The sequence below is a fragment of the Emiliania huxleyi genome, assembly GCF_000372725.1.
Source record: "Emiliania huxleyi CCMP1516 unplaced genomic scaffold EMIHUscaffold_62, whole genome shotgun sequence".
Classification (NCBI taxonomy): domain Eukaryota; phylum Haptophyta; order Isochrysidales; family Noelaerhabdaceae; genus Emiliania; species Emiliania huxleyi.
Window position 1 is genome coordinate 633,166 of NW_005197351.1, and position 22,399 is coordinate 655,564.

Consider the following 22,399-nt stretch of genomic DNA (forward strand, 5'->3'; position numbering starts at 1 on the left):
GGGACTCGGCGCGCCACTGCGTTCGTCGCGCCGCTGTCGCCTCGCGGGGATGGGATGCGTCGAGAGCGTCCCTGCGCGCACGTCGAGGAGCAGCAGGCCGCGCCTCTCGTCCAACCACGAGCGGATGGCTCCGTACAAGGACGAGGCTGACGACACGAGCAGCGAGGCGAGCGACGCGGAGGACGCGGCGTTCGATGCGTGGGACGCCATGGAGCAGGCCGAGGAGCTGAGCTACCTCGAGCAGCAGCTGAAGGGGTGCAGCGTCGACGAGCTCATGACGAAGCGCTTCCCCACGCGTGGCGGCGCGCTCGCCAGCCCGCGCGGCGGCGGCGCCGCTGCCCACAGCCAGTGGAGCTCGGTCGCGGCGGCGCTCACCTACGACGGCGACTTCGCCCTCTCGCCGCCATACACGCTCAAGAAGGCGGGCGAGCTCTACTCGTACCTGCGCTCACCCAACGCGAAGCCCCTGCCCCGCAAGATGGTCTACGAGATGCTCATCGCCGCCAGCCACGCCTTTGAAGCGCAGGCGACGCCCTCCACACACCGACGCGTTCGCCGCCGTCCCTGCCGCCAGGCCTGTCGCCCTCCCGTCCGCAGGCCGCCGCCTGCGGCTCGCTCATCCACGTGCCGCCGCCCGCCAAGCCGGGCGAGCGGCTGCTCGTCTGCGGAGACACGCACGGCCAGCTGCAGGACGTCCTAGTCATCTTTGAGGAACATGGCCTGCCAGCTCCGGGCAACGCGTACCTATTCAACGGCGACATCGCCGACCGCGGCCGCAACGCGACGGAGATCTTCGTCCTCCTCCTCGCCTTCAAGCTCGCGTGCCCCGACATTATGCGCGACGCCGGCCTTTACGCCGCCGCGCTACGCGTCACCCCCCCCCCCCTCACCCGGCTCGCGGACCGGGGTGATAGGCACATCAACCGCGGCAACCACGAGCAGCGCGACCTGAACGAGCGGTGCGACCCCCGCAGTGCTACCCGCGCCGCCGCATCCACCGCCGCCGCTTTCGCTGCCGCATTCACCTCCACCGCCCTTGCCGCCGGCCGCCGCCGCTTTCGCCCAACCCGCCGCCGCCGCCGCCGCACCATCCTCTCGCACCAGCCCCCCACGCCCGAGCTGGGGGTTTCTCCCGCCCGCGCTGCTCATCGCACTCCCCCGCGCCCCTTGCCTCGCAGGCCCTTCGCAAACGGCGGCGGCTTCGCGTGGGAGGTGCGCGCAAAGTACCCGCACGACGAGCTGCTCATCGACCTCTTCCAGAACCTCTTCACCAACCTGCCCATCGCCTCGCTCGTCGGCGAGTGGGCGCTCGTGATCCACGGCGGGCTCTTTCGCGAGGAGGACGTCACGCTCGACGACATCCGCGCCATCGACGCCTGCCGCCAGCCGCCGTCCGTCCTGCAGGCCCGAAATCGCACGCCGGCACAGTGACAGTCAGACACGCAACACGGGGTCCCTGGGCATTGGCGTGTTCACCGGGTGCGGGACGTCGCGATGCTACCACACTACCCACGGGGCTGAACCCACACTGGATTCAATACTCTGGAGGTATGGTACACGCAGACGCGCGACGACACGCTGCTCTTCGACGCACTCTGGGCCGACCCTCATGACGGCGACGGCATCGTCGCCTCCGACAACCGCGGCGGCGTCTCGATCCAATTCGGGCGCGACCTGACAAAGGCCTTCTGCGCGCGCAACGGTGCCCCCCTCCCGGCCGACTCCAGCGATGGCAACGCCGGGTGCCGCTCACCCCCCCACCCCCACCCACCCCCACCCCGCGGCCACGGCCACGCTAGGCGTCCAGTCGATCATCCGCTCGCACCAGCTGCCCAAGCGCAAGCGCGGGTACGAGATCCAGCACGACGCGATGCTGCTCACCATCTTCTCCGCCTCAAACTATGGCGGCGTCTGCGGCAACCGCGGCGGCGCCCTCGCGCCCGACGACCGGCGGAGAGGCGGCTCGGACGGGCGGGCCGAGGCGGGGCTGCTGTTGTGGATGTAGGCGTCCTCGTCTTCGACGACCGCGGGCCGGCCGAGGTCAAAGAGTTTTACGCGCCGCCGCTCGACGAGTACCGGGCGCTCTGCGAGGAGCGGGCCCTGCTCGTCGTCATGCCGCGGATCGCACACTGGCTGGCGTGCGCGCGCCTCGGGCCCGCTCGGCGCCCGCAGCGGCAGCAGAGTCGCGGGCGGCGTGCCGCCGCGCTGGCCTCGTGGCGCCAGCTGCTGTACCGAGTGAGCGCGTCGGGCGTGCCGCTCTCGCCTCGCCGGAGGCGCAGCGACGGGCCCCACAGCTCCTGGGACCTCAGCCCGTCGCGGGCCGCGCTGCGGGCGGACGCCGCGCCGGCGGCCGAGCCGATCTCGCCTCGCCGCTCCGAGAGCCTCTTGGACAGCCACTCTCCGAGGCACCGCGGGCGGGGGAGCAGCAAGCAGCTGCTCGCGCAAACCTTCCCGCCGTCCCGCGGGCTGCGTCCCGTCCAGAGCATGTCGCCGCGCGTCCCGCGCGGGAAGCCGGCCGACGAGCCCTCGGGGCGGCGCCCGCTGCTGCGCGCGCAGACCGTCTACGACGGCAGCTCGTGTGCGGGCCAGAGGCGAGTTGTGCGCCACTCGCTCATCTCGGTGCCGCTGCGGCCGTCCGTCGCCGAGCGGCGCTCGAGCGGCGACCTCGTTCCGGGAGGGCACCGGATCGAGCGTGTCGTCTATTGCGAGGAGGAGGACAACACCATCCTCGTCGACGACGATATCCTGCAGGCGATGCGAATGCTGATCTGCCGCTCAAAGTCGCAGCTGACGCGCGCGTTCGTGGCAGCCGAGCAGCAGTCGGCGCACCGCCAGGCCACGGCGCACCGCGGCGCGGCGGCGCCTGCCGTCAGCCTCCGGCGCCACGTCCTGCCGTACGCGCAGTGGGAGGCGGCGCTCGCGGCGCAGTTCCCCGAGTACGGCGCCCTCTGGCCGGCGTACGCGCCGCGCCTGCTCGCGACGGCCGCCGAGGCGGGCACGAGCGGCGAGGGGGTCCCGGGCGGGCAGGTCCAGTACATGCTGTGGCTCGACCGCTTCCAAGTCCGCCTGCCATGCGGCCGTTTCGAAGAGTTTGAGCACTCGGTGCTCAGCCGACTTCATCGCGCGCTGCTGGCGCGCTCGCGCGAGATGTCGCTGGCGGAGCTGCTGTCGTATTTCGACCCCGCGACGCGCTCCGGCGCGCGGCAGTGCGAGGTGCTGCAGGTCCTCGGCAGCTTCAACCTCGGCCTCTCCTCGCGCCAGCTGAGGCAGCTGGTGTACGACCTCGGCTACGCCGACCCGCGACACCCCGCAGAGCCGGTCGAGGTGCTCCGCGCTCTGCTCGTGGTTGCGAGCCCCGAGATGCAGGCGGGGCAGGGAGAGGGCGAGGGCGACCGCCGGTCGAGCGGCGGGCGGAGCGACGGCAGCGACTTCATCTCGCCACGCAACTCGTGCGGCCGCGAGGCCCGACGCCACTTGCGCGAGCTGCGCTCCACCCTGCGCGCCAGCCGGGCCCACGTGTACGGGGTGCGAGCGCGCTCTCCGCCGGCTCCTCCTCCCGCTCCCTGTGGCGCCCCAACCGGCCTCCGCGTCGGCTCCTTAGGCGCTCTGCGGCGGCTCGCTCCTCGCCATCTTGAGACGGTCCGAGGCGGACGGCGCGCTCTCGTACCCCGACGTGTGCGAGTTGCTGATGGCTTTGCAGTCGGCGTGCGGCGTCTCGGTCGTCGCGCGGGGTGCAATGGAGCGGCTCGTCCAGCACATCGACCTCTCGCGCGCAGGCCAAACCGCCCCGGCATGGCGCTCCCGCGCGCGCGACGGTCTCGTGTTTTGACCTCGCCGCCCGGCCCTTGCCGCAGGCCGCGTCAGCTACCTCGAGTTTGTGGCCGCGTTTGGGCTTCCGGAGAGCGACGAGGGCGCGGCGGCGAGACGCCGCTCGCGCCGCTCGCGCCGCTCGAGCGTGTACGCACGCCGTTCGAGCGCGCAGTCGGACGCCGAGCTGGAGGACGCGAGCGCGCGTTTCGGGCTCAAGGTGATGCAGGCCATCCTGTCGGCACTATACGACCGCACGCCGGTGATGCAAAAGGCCTTCCGCCACTTGGACGAGTCGGGCACCGGCTTCCTCGCCGAGCACGACTTTGAGCAGGCGCTCGAGGTGGTGCTCGCACACGAGCGCGCCGAGCACGACGTGCTGCAGCGCGAGCAGGTCCACGCGCTCGTCCTCTCGCTGCGGGGCTCGAGGCTCACTGACGCCGAGGGGCGGATCGACTATCCGGCCTTCATCCAGTCGTTTGTGGTCGTCGACACGCTCAACGCAATGTGAGGGGCGGCCTGCCTAATTCACGTCGACATGGCGGATGACGCGAGATGATTTCCGGCGAGGAGACGCCTGTGCGTACAGATCAGTACCGGTGTCGCACCACCGCCGCGCGCCCCTCCTCTCTTCCTCACGAGCCAAGTATCGGGTTCCTCTCTCTCCGCATGAGACGCCCGTGATGTGCATGCCCATGTGTGGATGTGCGATGGCGGAAATTCAAAAGAAAGAAAGAAAGAGAAGTTGACACTCTGGAAGTGGAACACGACAACGCGGGAAGAATCAAGAAATTCTTGTAGCGGAAAATTCTTTTCCCCCACAGAGTACCTGTGTTAGTGCCAGTGCGCGCCAGTCCAGAGAGAGTGTTTTTGTTCAGTCCCGTGCCCCAGTTTACATAAAAATAAAAACATCCCGAGCTAGGGCTGGGTCGAGGACAGACACGTCCCCACCTTTGCAGGATTTTGCAAAAGCGAGGGAGGAGGGCCCGCATCGCCGTGCCCAATGTTGTGCGAGGGAGCGGTCGCCTATGGTAAATTCTTTTGTACCTGTGCTAGTGCCAGTGCGCGCCAGTCCCGTGCCCAAAGAAAGAAAGAAAACAGACAACCCAAGGGAGGGATGGGAGGAGACGGCACGCCGCCACCACACAGGGATTTTAAGGAGAGGAGTCCCGTGCCCAGCGTGGTAGGTAAAATTCTTTTCCCCACGTGTATACCGGGTTGCCGCCGGGTGTCTATCTGTAGGAGTGGCTTCAAGAAGTCACTTAGTGACTTCTCGAAGTCACTCGCCCCCGCGCGCACAGTACGTGCTCTAGCGGCCGGCCCGTGCACCGTGCGAGCCCCCGCGGACTCGGCCCCAGTCGGGCCGCGACGGGAGAGGCTGTATGTATGTAGTAAGGTGAAGAACAGTCAGGCTCGGACTGGACACCAACGCGGTATGGGTGGACGCAAGACAGATGATGACGACACGCACGAGCGACACACAGACACAAACAAGGCTGTTTGGGTGCCAATTGTTTTCTCCTTAGTTAAGCTGCCGAGCGAGCCCACATCGACTTTATCTCTCCTGGCCGCCTCTGCTCGGCTCCTCGCCTCTCGTCGTACACCGAGAATGCTGAGCGCCCTCCTCTGCTGCGGGCCATCCTTCGCACTGCCTCGCCGCCACTTCGTCGCTGTGTCTGCGGCCCTCGCCGGTCCTCCGTGCCACACCTCCGCCGCGACCGCACCGCCAGGATTCGAGGCGAGGCGCGTCGAGGGAATTGGAGGCGGCTTCGACATGCTGAGCGAGCAGCCCATCGTCGACGTGGACGTGCTGTACCCTCCCTCGCTCAACGGCACGTGGGTGTGCGAGCGCCGTGTCGCGGCGGTCGAGGGTGACGTTGGCCAGGCGCAGGGCGCTTGGAAGCTGCTCGGCGGGACGGGCGACATTCAGAGCGGAGAGAAGTACTACGTTCGCTTCGTCGACCTGAGGCGCTCGAGCGACGCCATGACTGGGCTGGACGGGCGGCGCTACTACGGCGACGTCTTTGACCGCGGTTTTGAGATTGAGTCGCGAACCGGCGGGGCGGCTGTCCGCTGGGACGCACGCACGCCGAATCTTTTGCGGTACGAACGGGAAGCTGGCGGCCCGGGCTCGGCGGCGGAGCTCAAGGTGGTGGAGAGGAGTGTCGAGCTGCCGAGTGAGAAGGGTTGGGGCTCGAACGAGCTCATCCGTGTCACAACGACGTCGAGCGCCTTTGGCTCGAGCTTTGACGTCACGTACGCTACGCGGGTACAGCGCCGATGGCGGCGCGCCACCACATCCGAGGGCGACCGCGTGGTCGAGGGCCTCGAAATTATCAAGACGTACCGCGTACTCGACGGGGTGGCCGGAGTCGAGATGCCGACTTCGACGCTCAAGTCGACAATCCGGCTGACGCGGCCGTACGAAACACGGGGCCCACAACCAAAATAATAAGGAGCCCAACCAGTGCGGTATATGAGTAACACGGAGGAGCAGAATGCGCGGGTGGCGTGTTCATTTCACTTTTCGTGTCACTGTTGTCAGAACTTGCCTGTTGCGTGTTGGCTGTTGCCCTGAAGAGCTGTGATGTGAATCTGAAATTGAAAAAGACGACGCCTGCGCACACAAACACATGCACATCCACAAAGACGGAAAGACCGCCAAAGGGCCTTTGCCTACGGCCTAGAGGAAAGAGGGGCGGGGACCTGGGCTCCGCCCGGGCGCCCCCGCTGGTGCGGTGTGGAGTTAGGGGGTGGGATAGGTTAGGGTTACGTATTAGGGTTAGAGGGACAGGGTTAGGGTTAGGTTTAAGGTTAGGGTTAGGGTTAGGGTTAGGGTCAGGGTTTCGTTAGTCTTGTTGTGTCTGTACATGCCAGCGTTGCAGGGTTCTGCGCTGGGATCTGGCCCCACAGCGCCGACGACTAAGACTCAGCCCCGCACGCTGACCTAGGGTTAGGGTTGGGGTTAGGGTTAGGGTTAGGTCTACTGTGCTGCATGAATGCTTGGGCAGGTGTGAACAACACCTCGTGACCACGGCGCCGCAGGCGCCTGTTGATGGGTCCAGGTGATAGCCCTGGATGGGCAATGCATACGCCTCAGTGGGCCTTAGATCGCCCGACCGCGTCCCGCTGCTCTGTGGTCGGATTTGTGACGCCGCCGCACCGCGCCGCGGCCGGGGGCCCTCCGGAGGACGAGGATGGCCGTGATGGACCGGGACGAGCTCTGGGAGGTGGAGTGTCAGTGAGTATATTGTAGAGACCAACCATGTCCCCACAATATCTCTCAGTCTAGCTAAGCCTGGGAAGGCGATGCCGGGGCCGTACAACAGCTTGATGGTGCTTCGCCGGCGTGCGTCCCGGAGCGGTCCCGGACGGGGGCCCAGGGGAGGAAAATGGAGGACAACGCCGACGGCGCTCTGATTTGACTTTTAACTTCAAACAAAGACAGTCGCACGCGCCGCAGCGCGGCGCGTGCGACTGTCAGGAGCGGATCCGTCAGTTAGTTGCGTTCACGCCGGGATCGTGTCCTCCACAACTTGCCCAACCATTCAGGGCGACGAGTAGGGTTAGTCTTCTTGTGTTTGCATGCCAGCGTTGCAGAGTTCTGCGCTGGGATCTGGCCCCAGCGCCGACGACTAAGACTCAGCACCGCACGCTGACCCCACCAAATGCCGCCTCAGGGCGCCAGGCCGCCAGCCACCTCTTACACGCGGCCGGCGCCCTCTCGCGGCAAAAGGGTCGAGCGAGCGGGCAGAGTCGCGATGTCTGCGCACCCGCGTGCCTCGACGCGTGCCGATGGGCGGCACACGCAGCGGAGAGAGGCCCTGTCGCGCCGTCAGTAGCGTTCCGCACTCCCCACGCCACCAATTGACGCCTCAGGGCGCCAGCCACCTCTTACACGCGGCCGAGCGCCCTCGATCTTCGGCTAGCGCTCCAAATCTAGACCCCTTTGAGTTTGTGGAGGCTGCTTTCGCGCGTGCCCAGTGTTGTAGGTTCCATTAGAGATACTCTTAGAGTTCTTTTTGCGTAAAATTCTTTTAAATTCTTTTTCAGGGATAGCGAATTCTTTTAAATTCTTTTTCAGGGAAGTTTTATCTCTGGGCCCCGAAAGGCATCTCTAGCAAACAAATCTGGACACATACCGGCGGGCGCTTTCGAGGCGACGTTTTTTTATCACATATTTTCCACGAGATGGGCTGCATATCTACACAAACTTCAACCTGCTGCTCCACGAGACGTTCGGCGGCGGCTTCTCGCCCACCGCCGTTCTCAAGCTGCGCCGCCTCGCGCGCAAAGTCGCGCGCGGCAGCGTTGACCGCACGGCCTACTCGCCCAAGTACTCGCTCTCTTTTATGTCCCACCATGCAGAGCGCATCTCTCTCTCTGTTGTGCGAGGCGTGAACCGCGCCATTCGCTCTCACCTGGCAACCCTGTCTGCACGTCTCGCGCGCGCGTGAACAGGGCTCCAGGCCCCAAATTACGTGTGAGTGTTAGAGTTGTTTGGTATTGCTAAAAATATCTCTCTCTCTATCTACACTCGACTGCGACGGCGCGCAGCGCCGAAGAAAATTTTGGGGCTTCTCGAGCGCGGCCGGTGTGGAGGCCGTTGTTTCGCAGCTCGGTCGGGGGGGACCGCCCCTGCGTTTCGCTGCGGTTCGGTCGAAAATCATTTAGTCGGCCGACTTGTATCCACCTCGAGAACCTCGAGAGATCAGGCACAGCTCTAGACGCTTAGGGGTGTCCGTTTTTATGTATGTAAAAGAGGGGATCCTACTGTCTGAATTCGCGGAGCGAAGAAAATTTTATACGGAATACGTCCATTTTTGGAGCTTGGAATACGGCGTATTCCATGGAATACGTGGAATACGGGTGGAATACGGGTGGAATACAGGCCTCTGGGAGGTCATTTGGAATACGTGGAAAACGTATTCAGACAGTAGGGAGGGGATGCGAATGTTGGACGGAGGGTGGACGCGTCCAGGGGGGGGGGGGGGTAAACACAAAAAGTTTATAAACCCTCGCACAACACTGGGCACGGGACTGGCGCGCACTGGCACTAACACAGGTACACCACGGGAGTCGCCTAAGCGACTCCTGCGAGGGTTATGTATGTAACTAGTGAGACGACTCGAGATTGGTTCGAGATTGGGGCAGAGCGAGTGGGAGACTTTTCGGCGGGCGAAATGCGGCGGTTTGGATGCGTCCCCTTTGGGACGACCTGTTGGTACGACCTGTGGGACGACCTGTGGCAGCGACCGATGCCGTCACCGGACGCGGCGGCGAGGCACACGGGCGCCGGCGTGGCGCGTCGGCAGGCCCACCACGAGCGGATGCGCGACGAGCGCGCTCGGGAAGCGGCCGCGGGCGACGCGGAGCTTCCGCCGGAGGACGACGCGGTCGAGATGGCGAGCGCCGCCCAGCTGCTGGACAGCGTGGCGGAGGTGGGCCCGAACTACACCCTGCTGCGCAGCAAGGAGACGAAGGCGAAGCGGCGGAAGCGACAGCGCGAGGATGCCAGGGCGGCGCTCGACGGCCACACTGTCCTGTCCACCGGATCGCGCCTCGAGATCTTCTGCGACAGTGAGCGGTGGTACCCTGCGACCGTCATGGCGCGGGAGGAGGACGGGGACGGACGGATCGCGCACCAGGTCGAGTACGACGGCTACCCGGATCGGCGGTGGTGGCACATGCTGGACGACGAGCGGTGGCGAGCCGTCGCAGAGCAGGCCGGCGCGGGCGCAGGCGGCGCTGCCGCAGACGGGGATGGGGATGCGGCGATGGACCGCGCGGACGGCGAGCGGGGCGCCCGTGCCGCGGGCGACGCCGAGGCGGCCGAGGTGCGGCCGGCGCCGCCTCCTGTGCGCCGGGGTGTGCGGCGCAGCGCGCTGGCGGACGCCCTCGAGGCGGAGGATGACGAGCGGCAGGAGGAGGCCGCGTGCGGCGATGGGCGGCCGATGCTAGCGCCACACGGGCCGGCGCTGTCGGTGCAGCTTCGGCGCGTGCGCCTGCGGCTGCGCGAGTTCCTGGCGACGCAGGCCGCGGCGGGGAAGAGCGTGCCGATGCAGCGGACGGCCCTCGGTCTGCACCCGACGGTGCGGTGGACGATCCGCTTCGGCAAGTGGCTGGCGACGACGCGAATCACCGCGCCGAGGGCGAGCCGGTGGCACGCGACCGAGCGGGGCGACGCGCGGGACGAGGAGCCGACGGTGCGCACGGGGCGCGGCGAGAACACGGTCTACGTCGCGCTGCAGCACATGAAGAACCACGTGTGGCGCGAGATCTGGCCGGCGATGCCGGACGACGCGAGGCAGTACTGGCGGCTGGTGACCAAGCAGGTGATGTCGCTGTACGACGGCGGCGGCGGCGGGATGAAGGACGCGGCAGGAGCCGCCGGCCGGGCGGCGGGCCGCGAGGCGGCGCAGGAGAGCGCGTCGCACGGGCAGAGTGAGGCGGCGCAGCGGGCGGCGAGCGAGAGGGCGAGCGCGGTGGCGAGCCGGCGGACGATGGCCGAGCTGCGCGAGGCGACGACGAAGCCGTGCACGAAGCAGCACCTCTTCCAGGTGGGAGAGTACCAGATGCAGGACACGCAGCTGATGGAGCCGTTCGAGGTGAACGTGGCCTTCATCATGAACGCCTACTTGTGCTTCGCGCGGCAGACCGGGTGCCGGCCGGGCATGGCGGTGAACGACGCGGCGGACGCGGCCGATTCGGACAGCCACTGGCGCGCGTCTCCCGCTGAGAGAGAGAGAGAGAGAGGCGAGTAGAACGGTGGCGTTGGCGTGCGATGGGGCGAGATGACACTGAGCCGTGCCGCTCGCCGGCAGGCACGAGCTGCCGCCGCTGACGATGGGCGACCTGTCCATCGCCGCGGATGAGCTGCTGCGGGGACTAGGCGGGGCGGGCGTGATGACCGAGGGCGACTTCGAGGCCTTCATCCGGATGGAGGTGACCTTTGCGCGGAAGAAGGGCGAGTACTACGCGTGCTACGAGTTTGGGACGGCGATCACGCCCGACTCGGACCAGATGATGCGCATCGGGACGCTGGCGATGGTGCGCCTGCTGCTGCGCTGCGGAAGCTTCAGGGCGTGCTACTCGAAGCTGAGCGAAGCGAGCGCGGCGGCGCTGCGTCGCAAGGTGGCCGAGCCGAGCGGGTTCGCCGGGCTCGAGCTGGCGGACACGGGTTACGAGACGCTCCCGGCGCTAGTGGCGGCGTGCCGAGCGGATGGCTGGGTGCTCGACATACTCGAGTAGCCTGTTGAACGACGCACTGCTTCTTTCTGGCGGCATGAGCGGCGCCGCCCTCCCAACCCAGCTCGCCGACCTGGCTCGGGGCGACCTGGCCTCGCTGCGCGCCTTCCTCTCCGGGCAGGGGACGCGCGGCACGTCGCTCGCGGCCCAGCTCGACGCGCGGCACGACACCGGCACGCAGGACACGCTGCTGACCTGGGCTGCTCGGCACGGGCAGGCCGAGGCGGTGCGGCTGCTGCTCGAGGGCGGCGCGAGCGTCGGGGCGGCTGACAGCGGCGGCGCCACCGCGCTCCTCCTCGCGAGCGAGGGGGGGCACCTCGACTGCGCCAGGCTGCTCCTCGAGGCGAGCGCAGCGGTCAACCGAGCTGCTGACGGCGGCGTCACGCCGCTGATCATCGCGTGCGAGACGGGGCAGCTCGAGTGCGTCCAGCTGCTTCTCGAGGCGGGCGCGGAGATAGAGCAGCCCATGGACGACGGCACCACGCCGCTGAGCGCTGCGAGCTTCAACGGCGAGATCGAATGCGCCCGGCTGCTTCTCGAGGCTGGCGCGGCGGTGAACCAAGCAGACGCTGAAGGCTTCACGCCGCTGTACGTCGCGTGCCAGGAGGGGCATTTCGAGTGCGCCCAGCTGCTGCGCGACGCTGGCGCGGCGGTCAACCAAGCAGACGCTAAAGGCTTCACGCCGCTGTACATGGCGTGCCAGCAGGGCCAGCTCGAGTGCGCCCAGCTGCTCCTCGAGGCTGGCGCTTCAGTCAACCAGGCCGATGAGCAAGGCGCCACGCCGCTGTTCATCGCGAGCCAGCAGGGCCACCCCGAGATCGTCCGGCTGCTTCTCGAGGCTGGCGCGGCGGTCAACCAAGCCCAGCAGCACGGCGCCACGCCTCTGTTCATCGCGTGCCAGAAGGGCCAGCTCGAGTGCGCCCAGCTGCTGCGCGACGCTGGCGCGGCGGTCAACCAAGCCCGCAACAACGGCGCCACGCCGCTATTCATCGCGAGCCAGGAGGGCCATCCCGAGTGCGTTCGGCTGCTCCTCGAGGCCGACGCTGACATCAACCAAGCGATGAACGGCGGCGCCACGCCACTGTTCATGGCGTGCCAGAACAACCACCCGGAGATCGCCCGGCTGCTTCTCGAGGCCGGCGCGGCGGCCGACCAGGCCGATGAGCAAGGCGCCACGCCGCTGTTCGCGGCGTGCGAGGACGGCCACCTCGAGGTCGCCAAGCTCCTCTCCTCCTACGGCGCCTCCCGCGCCACTACGCCCTTCGGCACGCCCGAGGAGGTTGCAACCGAAGAAGGCCACGCCGACCTCGCCGCCTGGCTGGTCGCCAGCCGCGGCTGGACGCCGCTCGCGCACCTTGAGACCCTCACCGCCGCCCGCGCCACCTCCCTCCTGCGCAGCGGCGCAAGCTTGCACGAGGGCGAGCCGACGCCGCTGCGGCGCGCAGCGGGCGGCGAGGGCGAGGCGGCGGCGCTGGTCCGGCGGGCGGCGTCGCCGTGGTCGCCGGCAAGCCACTCGCTCTTCCCCGCGGCGGCCCGCGCGCGGGCGGCGCTCCTCGTCCTCTCGATCTACGAGATCCACGAGCGGTACCACCTCGACTCGGCAGGAGCCACGAACGGCATCGCGGCGCTCGACTTTGGCCACTGCGTCTTGGGCTTCGCCATCACGCGCGAGACGGAGTAGGCCGGAGCCGCGGTGAGAGTCTTTGCCTCGGCTCCGACCATGGTCGTGGCTCGTGCTGCTTGCTGTCTTGGGTCCGGAACCGCTGTTTGGATTGGGAGAGTGCGCATGTTTTCGCGGCGGGCGGGGGGGGGGGGGGGGGGGAGAAAACAACCCCCCAGGGAGGGCGATGGGGGAGATTGTAACAAAATGCCACGTTCACATATTCCAGGGGTCGGGTCTGGCTCTGGTAGAGGGTGCGCAGCGTCCTAATCTAAAATTTGAGGATTCAGGATTCAGGCATCGCTACAGTGAGGTCAAAGTGAGTTTATGGATGTGTGAGAACGGACGGAACGGGACACGAGGAGTCACGCGGACCGACTCGTCGGTGACTCTGCTGCACGCCGTTTCAGAATTTTTCTCAGCGTGAGCGAGACGTGGAAGAGTGCCACCGTCGGGTAGGACGGGTCGGCCCGGAGTATCAGAGTAGCCGTCGTGGTCGCGGCGAGCAGCACCGGCCGCTCCGGCGCTGCGTCGGCAACATGGGAGCATGTCCACCGCCACTTCGCGGTCGCAGCGCTGTTGTCGCCCGAAACGCCGCATGTACCTCTGGCGGGCCAAAGATCGACTCGCATGTCGATTTCGACATGACGGGCGCATGGAGGCATCACGTCTCCATGGCTAGTTCCATTTCACTCTGACACGCTAATCTTGAAAACGTCGAACGGAGCTCCGTGTTGCTCCCAGCGCCCTCCCCCGCGCTTCCTGCGGCCATGGCCGATGATACTAGTATGAGAGGTCATCTGGCTACCGCGAGCGCGACTCAACTCGCCGACGTCGTCCGATGATTGTGCCTCAAAGTCAGCCTCCGGAGGCTATCGTGGGGTCGAGCCGGCAGTAGCCGTGACATGTGGTTCCACCACCCCTCGTATGCTTTGCCTCTGACCGCCACCGTTCCCAGGCTGCCAAATGGGATGGAAAGGAAGGCTCGGCGAGCGTATAGAAGCGTGCTCGACCTCGTCGTGGCAACCTGCACGGCAGCGCTGGTAGGCGCGATGAGCGTCGTGCCACCTGACCCGAGACGGGTCGCAGGCGTCGTACCGAGCGCGTCGAGACCGTGTCCTGATGTGATCTGCACGGGTGAGTCACGTCGGCGTCAAAGGAGCGACGTGCGACCTGTCAGAGCTTGATCTCCGATCTCAGCGGCGTCGAGTCGTCTCCGGCGCGCGACAAAGGTACATCCCCAGGACGCGCAGAGGCAGCTGCGATCCAGCGGAGTGGACGGTAACGCACCGCGCCACCTGCTGTGCGTTACCGTCCACTCGGCGGGGTCGCAGCTGCCTCTGGAAGGCACCCAGATGTACCTTTGTCGCGCAAATGGTCAAATCAAGGTTTTGTAACGCGAGCTGTGCCACAGTGAAATGGAACTAGCCCATGCGCCCGTCAAGTCGGAGCCAGTCTGCGGCGACCACAGCGCTTGCAGGAGGTACATGCGAGCTTCTCAGAGTCAAATTTTTGCGCGAAATCCCAGACGGGGATTTTGGGGCGCTGTCTACCCCCTAGGGGTCAGGGCTCCCTAGCCCGTAGCCCGCTCGCGGACTACTTCGCGGTGTGCAGGCTGCCGACCAAGCTGGAGGTTCGGGCGCCAGAGGCGTGGGGCACCAGGCCGGGCTCGGCGGGGCGGGCTCTGCACCTGCGAGAGCCGGGGCGGGCTCTGCACCTGCGAGAGCGGCGCGTCGATGTGCCCCATCAGTGCGTTGAAGAGGAGCAGCGCACCGATGTCGTACGGCCCGGGCAGGCACCAGTGGCCGCAGTCGTGCGGCATGTGCCCGTCGGGGCGCCGCTCGAGCATCGTGGTGACGTCGAGGAAGGTCGCGCCCGCCGTGCGCGTCATGTTCTCGCCGATCCGGTTCAGGAGGGCGTAGTTATGCTGGCCAGGCTTTGGCCCCTTGCCCGGCACAACCTCGCGGCCCCCGACCTTCGTCTTGCAGGAGAAGTGCGCGTACGAGGCCGAGAAGAGGACGAACGACCTCGCCCACTCCGGCGCGCCCATGCGGCTGCGCGCGAGGTCGAGCAGGCCTTGCAGGTTGGCGGCGAAGGACTTGTCGTCGTTGTGGAACCACGCGAGGACCTGTCGAGACGCGGCAGCCGTGAAGCGCAGCCGGCGCGAGGGCATGTCGCAGTCCAACTCGCGGGCCAGCTGTCTGGGCAGTCCAACTCGCGGGCCAGCTGTCTGGGCAGTCCAACTCGCGGGCCAGCTGTCTGGGCAGTCCAACTCGCGGGCCAGCTGTCTGGGCAGTCCAACTCGCGGGCCAGCTGTCTGGGCAGTCCAACTCGCGGGCCAGCTGTCTGGGCAGTCCAACTCGCGGGCCAGCTGTCTGGGCAGTCCAACTCGCGGGCCAGCTGTCTGGACGCCTTGCGTCCTGCCCGCCGCTCGCCCACACGCCGCCGAGGGAGTGCGGTGGCTCGCGCATGCGTGCATGGGGCGCGCCTGCGTCACCAGCAGCGTGCGCGGCCCGATCCGGTGCGTGAAGGGGTACTGGTGGCGGTAGCCGGACGTTGGCTCCACCGTGTTGAGGCTCAAGCCCTCGTTGCGCACGAAGGAGACGCGAAGCGGCGCGTGCTGCCCCTTGCCCGGCACGTCGTCCACAAAGTCGATCCGCAGCGCCGCCGCGTCGTCGATGCACGCCACCGCGTCCGCCTTCAGCTCGGCGATCGGAATGTCGCCGAAGACCATCGCTCCCGACGGCGCCGTGCGAGGCGCGCCCTCGTTGCGCAGGATGGAGCCGCGCAGCAGCGAGACGAACGAAATGAAGAGCTGGCCTGTGAACGAGTCACCCACGAACAGGATGTCGAGCGGCGGGTCAGCGCGAGGCCGCCGCGCGTGCGACCCGTCGCCGCGCTTGCCAAGGACGAGCCGGCGGCAGAGCGCCGCCGCGTCGAAGGGTTGCAGTTCGCATCTGGCCGGCTGCCACCGCTGCTGCACGGCCTCGCGCGTCGCATTGTCGGCCAGGCCCTCGTCGCAGGCGCCCCAGAATCGTCGGCCCGCATACGCCCAACCCTTGACGAGTGGGTTGCGCTGCACGTTGCGGTGTAGCCTGTACGGCGCCGCCTGCTCTGGCGTCGGCACCCACCGACCATCCCTGTACCCATGCTCGCCACAGCCCTTACGGTGGCTGGTCTCGTCTTGAGCTGCGGCGGAGGCCAGCAGCAGCAGCAGCATCTGGCGCGGGCTGGCGTTCGATCGGGCAGATATCTCCACCGAGCGTGAGGCACCTCGATTTACTTTTTTTTTTGAGAGCGCCTTCGTTGTTAATAGTACAAACCCAATGGTCCTCTGCGAGCGGTCCTTCGTTGCAGACGCACACACGCACACGCCACGCCGCACCGCGCGCCCGCCCACCGCCCCGCCCAGGCGGGAAAGAGGTGGGGAGATGGGACAGCGAAGGAGGAGCACGAGCACGTATGGGAGGGTTCAGTAATGCGCCACGCTGCCCGGCGTCTCTCACTTTCCGGGACAGCCCCGCCCTTGTGAGGCAGGAAAGTGACGGCTACCCCGTACGCGCCTGTCGCTCTACTCGTCGCCGACCGCCCATCCCCCCCTCCTCGTTCCCCCCTCGAATGCTCTGGACCCCGACAAGCCGCCCGACGTTGGGCCTCTGCCCCGCACGCCCCCGCCCCTCGCTCACACCCCGGCCCGACACGCACTCTGCCCCGCACGCCCCCGCCCCTTCTGCCCCTCGCCCAGGTGTGCGCATCCTGCAGGACTTCACGTCCGAGGGGGGACGGCGGCAGCATGCGCTCCGCGCAGGTGCGAAGCTCACCGACAGCGGATCGCTGGAACCGGAGCATCGCGTTGGGCGAGCGCAGCCGACGGAGGCTGTGCGGCGTGAGCGCGAGGCCTCCGGGGGCGCCGCCGCTCGGGCTTGGGAGGTGCGGTCAAGGCAACCGCTGCGGCAGGGAGGCACACAAAAAGTCGAAAGAAATCTGAGGGCCGGGGAGCTAAGAAGCGCACCCAGCGGGCCGGATGATTGGCATCGGGTTACGGGCAAGAAAGCCCTAGAGATGATTGGCATCGATCGGGTTACGGGCTAGAGAGCCCTAGCCCTGGGTGGGGGTGCGCGTTCGCAGAAAGGGGCCACCCGTGTTTACAGTAAACACGGGTGTCCGAGGGCCAGTCTGCGCTTTGGGTTTCCCTAGCGGCGGAGCGCCCCCTCTAGCTCTACTCGGAGCTAAGAAACACCAGACACGCGCACGACACGCAAGGAGCACTTGGAGTGCAGTCATTAGCCTCACATCCAGGGCCGGGGAGCTAAGAAGCGCACCCAGCGGGCCGGATGATCGGGATCAAAGCAGCTTTTTATTTTATACATACCAAAAGGAGGCTTTTTATTTTGGCAACCGCAGGTATGACCAAGCGCGCCCGCACCGCTGGCGAGGACGGCGAGTCGGACGACGGGGCCGTGGCGGTCGCGGATGGCTTCGAGACCCCCATCTTTGGCCTGCGCGTCGTCGGCCAGGTCACCACGCTGCCGCTCGAGGGAGAGGACGGCCCGGCAGCGCTCAACGTGGGCGGCATCGTGAGCGATCACGCAGGCGCTTGGTACGTTACCACTGAGAATGCAGTGCTGCACGTCTCTGCGGCCGGGCGCGTGCGTAGCGTGGCAACCTTGGAGGACACCGACCAGCCACCATGGGTTCCGGCAACCATCAGCCCCGACGGCAGCACGCTGTTTGTGGCGGACTTCAACGGCCACAAGATCCTACAGGTGGAGGCTGCGACTGGAACGGTGACCACGCTGGCGGGCAGTGGCGAGGGTGGCGACACTGACGCTGTGGGCGGCACGGCGCAGTTCTACTTCCCATGCGGCGTCGCCATCAGCCCAGACGGCAGCGCGCTGTTTGTGGCGGACTTCGGCGGCCACAAGATCCGGCGGGTGGAGGTGGCGACGGGCGCGGTGACGACGGCGGCGGGCAGCGGCACCGCGGGCAGTGCCGATGGCGTGAGCGGCACGGCGCAGTTCTGCTACCCAAGCGGCGTCGCCATCAGCCCGGACGGCAGCGCGCTGTTTGTGGCAGATCGAAACAACCAAAAGATCCGGCGCGTGGAGGTGGCGACTGGCGCGGTGACCACGATCGCGGGCGGCGGCTCCTTGGGCAGTGCTGATGGCGTGGGCAGCGCGGCGCAGTTCGCCAATTCGTGCGGCGTCGCAATCAGCCCTGACGGCAGCGCGCTGTTTGTGGCAGACGAAATGAATCACAAGATCCAGCGGGTGGAGGTGACGACTGGCGCTGTGACGACGCTCGCGGGCAGTGGCGTGGGTGGCGCGGCTCAGCTCCGCTACCCAAACAGCCTTGCCATCAGCACCGACGGCAGCGCTCTTCTGGTTTCCTCGGGGTCCTCCCTCCGCCAGGTCTGCGTGTCGGCGCCTCCTCCGCCTCCCTCCTTCGCGCCGATTGTGGTGCCGCCCTCGACCCTCGTGGCAGACCTGAAGAAGATGCGGGGCGACGCGAGCCTCCCCGACGGCAAGGTCACCTTCATCGTCGGCGATGACGAGGAGCGCATCGAGCACGTGAGCAAGAGCCTGCTCTGCGTGCGGTCCGAGTACTATGGGAAGATGTTCGGCATCGGCATGAAGGAGCGCGACGCCGCCGAGATCACGGTGCCCAAGACGGACCTCGCCAGCTTCACCGCCTTCATCGACTACCTCTGCACCGACCAGTTCGACCTCGGCGAGGGGGAGGGCGAGCAGGCGCGGCGCGCGCTCGTGCTGCGGGAGCTGGCGCAGATGTACCAGGTGCCGCGCCTCGAGCTGCTATGCGCGCAGGCGCTGCAGGAGAGCGTCGCGCCGGCGACCGCCGTGCCGCTGCTCGAGGCGGCGCACGCGACGGGCAACGGGCGGCTCCTCGCGCAGTGCCGCCGCTTCGTGGCCGACAACGCCGCCGAGGTGCGGGCGAGTGGCGGCGTGGAGCAGCTGCGCGACCTGGGCGTGGCCAAGGGGCTGCTCGGCGACGCGCTCGACCAGGTGGCGGAGCTGAAGGGGACGGTGGCGGCGCGCGACGCGGAGCTCGAGGAGAACCGCAACCGCACGCAGGGCGGAGGAGCCTGAAACGATTGCTCCCTGGAGCTTGCGCTCGACCCCCTATCGAGCTCGACCGGGCTAGTCGCTTGCCTCCTCCCGCCCCCTTGGAGCTTGGTTCCCCCGACCCGCCGTGGACCCCGGCGGGTGCCACGGACATGGCCCGAGCCGTCGTGCGACCACGCGGTCCCGGTGGCGCGGCTGGTGCCGACGGGACATACATGCTGTCGTGATATGCCAACGCCCGCGCGGCGCGCACGCCGCCACGCCGGCTCCGGCAGCTACTTTCTCGTTCTCTGTGGACTGTGGACTACGTATACATATAGCGTAGCGACCAGTGAGCAGCAGCAAGATGCAGCAGGGGCCGCAGGCACACATTACTCGGGCTGTGTTTTCTTGGTGTGCGCTGTGGGGGAGACACGATGGAATCCAATCAGCGTACTTGCTCCCAAGCCGTACCAAACGGCGGCGACCGGCGTGCCCCTTCCAGCCACTCTGGCCGTCTTGCGGCCGAGTACGTCTTTATTTCTTTTCCTTCGCGCCATGCCGCCGTCGGTCACCCTCCCGGCAGCGGAGAGGCACGACGAGCTGATTGACGCGGCGCTATACAAGCTCGTCGGCGGGGCGCGGGTCGGCGCCGCCGGCACACGCTGGGAGCGCGCGCGCAAGCAGGCGCGCCTGCCCGTCAAGATGGGCGGCATGGGCCTCACCAGCGCCGTCGACATTCGCGAGCCGGCGTGGATTGGCACGTGGGCGCTCGTCGCTGGGCCCATGCGCCAGCTGCATGCTCCTTTCCGCGACCTTGACGTGAGCAAGGCGCCGGGCTCCGATTTCGACGAGCTGCGGGCGGCGCATGACAGGCTCAAGAAGGAGCACGGCGAGATCACGGCGACGTGGAAGGAGTGGGACGACAAGACGGAGGCGGAGTACTTTGACCTGGTCGGTGGCACGACGGGCAGGCCCCCGGAAGTCGAGGTGGAGCCGTGGGACGAGCCCGACGAGGGCGAGAAGCTGCGCGCCTCCGCGCGGCCGCCGGAGCCGGCTACGAGGGTGGCGCTCTCGCGCTTCCGGCCGCATACTCTCGTCCAGGCCAAGGAGCTGCTGCCCCTCGCCGAGTTCACGTCCAAGCACGAGTTCCTACACCAGGCGCAGCGGCGCTTCACGACGGTGGTCCACAACAGGAACTGGCGCGACCTCGCCGTGGAGCTCGCCGAGGAGGGCTCCGCGGGATCGCGGTCTGCTCCTCGCGGCAAGAAGGGCAAGGCGCAGGCCAAGGGCAGGGAGCGGGCGAAGCATGAGGCTTGGCGGGAGGCAGTCCGCTTCGTGGCGGTGAGCCAGGATGGCGCCGGCGCCTTCCTCAACGCCATCCCAATGCGGGATGACATGCGAATGGAGACTTGGGCGATGCGTCTTTCGGTGCAGCGCCGCCTGGGTCTCCCCCTCGACGTGGCCTGCCAGGCCGCGGCGGCGGGCAAGAAGACTCGGAATGGGAAGACCCACGACGAGTATGGCGACGCTGCTGTCAACGTACCGCAGCAGGGCCACAACACCAGACACAAGTACACGCTTCGACGCCTCATCCTCGCCCTACGCGCCGCGTGGGGCACCGCTGTGCGAATGGAGCCGAAAGCCCACCTCGGTCAGAGTTACAACAAACAACCCGACGTGGACGCGGACAACATTGGCTCGCACGGCACGCACTATTGCGGAGACGTCAAGGTCGTCTGTTCCCTCAGCAGCAGCGGGGAGCACGGTCGGAAGGGCGCTTTTGTCGCTTTCGGCAACACTGAATCATTCTACCGGAACATGGTCATGGGGCATGGGCCCTACTGCGAGGAGGGAGAGGGAGGTGGGGGGCAGGGAGAGGGGGGGGGAGAGGAGGAGGGGGGGGGGGAGGGGGAGGGGTACCGGGGGGGAGGGGGAGAGGTCAAGAAGAGCAAGGGCGAGAGAGGGCAAGGGACTGGGCGCTGGCATACCAGGGGGGGCAGGGTGATGGGCGGCGACCGCCGCATACCGTCCTACGGCGGGGATTATCGCTACGCCAGGGAAGACAAGGGCGTCGAAGTGCAGCTGCTGCTGTTCGAATCGTTCGGCGGGGTCGGAAAGGGGGTCCGTGAGATCCTCTCCGGAGAGCGGCGGACGTGCTACAGAACAAGCTGACGCGGGCCCAGTACCTCGATGAGGTGACTTGGACCACCAAGAGCTGGCTGGGGCTGCAGAAGCAGCGCATCTCAGTCGTTCTTCACACGGCCATCGCAGAGCAGGTCATGAATGAGCTTGCCTGTGGCGGGGGTGGGCGGGTGCACGGAGCTAAGTGCCTCGCCACCCTCGCAGGAGTCGCTTAGGCGGCTCCCGTGGTGTACCTGTGTTAGTGCCAGTGCGCGCCAGTCCCGTGCCCAGTGTTGTGCGAGTTTCTGGTAAAATTCTTTTCCCGCCCGGCTTGAGCTCCGTTGAGTGGCTCGGGGCGCGGTCTGCAGCGTCGTGTTGATGCGAGTCAGGGCGACTTTGGCGTCTGCGTCCGTGGTGGCAGCGCTGGGCCTTGTCATACGCAGCCTCACGCAGGTTCTCCACCGCCTCCGTGAGGCTGAGGCAGCTGGTGCTGCTGAGGCGGCTCGCGCTGATGCTGAGGCAGCCCGCAAGCATGAGCTTGCCTGTGAGCTGCTCACGCTGCGCAATCTTCTCATCTCGACACCTGCCTCGGTGGAGACTCGCTTCGTCCCCGCGCCGAGCGACGTCTTTGTCGTCGGCTACCCGCGGTGTGGCACGACGTGGGTCAGCCAGATCGTACACGCGCTGCGCACAGGGGCAGAGGTCGAGAAGACGATGGCCTTCGGCGAGATCAGTGAGGTCGTCCCGTGGGACGTCCAGGCCGAGGCGTGTGGCCAGCGGCTGAACTCGCCGCAGGCAAGCGTGCCTCTTCCTGCCGCCTCCTCCCGCCCTGCCGCCTCTCTTCTCGCCGCCGCCTCTCTCCTCCCGCCCTGCCGCCTCTCTTCTCGCCGCCGCCTCTCTCACTCCTGCCGCCTCTCCTCGCACGCCGCCTCTCTCACTCCCCGCCCGCTCACCCCCCGCCTCCCCTCCCCTCCCTGTGCGCAGGTGGGCGTGCCGCGCGCCTTCAAGTCGCACGAGACGTGGGAGGCGATCGCTAAGGCGAGATTCCCCGAGATTCCCCGAGATTCCCCGAGATTCCCCGAGGTTCCCCGAGATTCCACGAGGCGTGGGAGGAGATCGCTAAGGCGGCCGCAATGCATGGCCCTCTCTGCCGCGTCTCTCTCTCTCCTGCCCTCTCTGCCGCGTCTCTCTCTCTCTCCTGCCCTCTCTGCCGCGCCTCTCTCTCTCCTGCCCACTCTGCCGCGCCTCTCTCTCTCCTGCCCTCTCTGCCGCGTCTCTCTCTCTCCTGCCCTCTCTGCCGCGTCTCTCTCTCTCCTGCCCTCTCTGCCGCGTCTCTCTCTCTCCTGCCCTCTCTGCCGCGCCTCTCTCTCTCCCCTGCCCTCTCTGCCGCGCCTCTCTCTCTCCTGCCCTCTCTGCCGCGTCTCTCTCTCTCCTGCCCTCTCTGCCGCGTCTCGCTCTCTCTCCTGCCCTCTCTGCCGCGTCTCTCTCTCTCCTGCCC

At 67.2% G+C, this 22,399-nt stretch overlaps 5 protein-coding genes across 5 annotated transcripts in view; 4 read left to right on the plus strand and 1 right to left on the minus strand.

Moving 5' to 3' along the window:
- EMIHUDRAFT_428010 (Serine/threonine-phosphatase) lies at positions 1 to 2,005 on the plus strand (the record flags this gene model as incomplete). Its single annotated transcript, XM_005763798.1, has 6 exons — positions 1 to 526; positions 598 to 836; positions 915 to 959; positions 1,179 to 1,404; positions 1,564 to 1,702; positions 1,800 to 2,005. Exons 1-6 carry the CDS (start codon positions 50 to 52, stop codon positions 2,003 to 2,005), a joined length of 1,332 nt encoding a protein of 443 aa, XP_005763855.1. The 5' UTR covers positions 1 to 49.
- Positions 2,006 to 2,484: 479 nt separating this feature from the next.
- On the plus strand, positions 2,485 to 4,549 carry EMIHUDRAFT_452473 (hypothetical protein; the record flags this gene model as incomplete). The annotated part of the gene is made up of 3 exons (XM_005763799.1): positions 2,485 to 3,525; positions 3,602 to 3,776; positions 3,855 to 4,549. The coding sequence occupies 3 exons, from the start codon at positions 2,485 to 2,487 to the stop codon at positions 4,316 to 4,318; spliced, it is 1,680 nt and encodes a 559-aa protein (XP_005763856.1). The 3' UTR covers positions 4,319 to 4,549.
- A 7,531-nt stretch (positions 4,550 to 12,080) lies between these two features.
- On the plus strand, positions 12,081 to 12,846 carry EMIHUDRAFT_357868 (hypothetical protein). The gene has a single exon (XM_005763800.1). It carries the CDS (start codon positions 12,116 to 12,118, stop codon positions 12,734 to 12,736), a length of 621 nt encoding a protein of 206 aa, XP_005763857.1. The 5' UTR covers positions 12,081 to 12,115; the 3' UTR covers positions 12,737 to 12,846.
- A 558-nt stretch (positions 12,847 to 13,404) lies between these two features.
- Positions 13,405 to 15,935, minus strand: EMIHUDRAFT_104830 (hypothetical protein; the record flags this gene model as incomplete). The annotated part of the gene is made up of 4 exons (XM_005763801.1): positions 13,405 to 13,477; positions 14,006 to 14,076; positions 14,433 to 14,843; positions 15,213 to 15,935. 4 exons carry the CDS (start codon positions 15,933 to 15,935, stop codon positions 13,405 to 13,407), a joined length of 1,278 nt encoding a protein of 425 aa, XP_005763858.1.
- A 5,302-nt stretch (positions 15,936 to 21,237) lies between these two features.
- The window catches only part of EMIHUDRAFT_437657 (hypothetical protein), a 4,283-nt gene continuing 3,121 nt past the window's right edge, over positions 21,238 to 22,399 (plus strand). The window contains exons 1-2 of the mRNA XM_005763802.1: positions 21,238 to 21,696; positions 21,886 to 21,939. Coding sequence (XP_005763859.1) covers positions 21,280 to 21,696; positions 21,886 to 21,939 — 471 coding nt within the window. The 5' untranslated portion in view covers positions 21,238 to 21,279. The remainder of the gene's footprint in view (positions 21,697 to 21,885; positions 21,940 to 22,399) is intronic.

What these genes read in the sequence shown, in the direction of transcription:
- EMIHUDRAFT_357868 (XM_005763800.1), top strand. Translation starts at nt 12,116, where the DNA reads ATGAACGGCGGCGCCACGCCACTGTTCATGGCGTGCCAGAACAACCAC.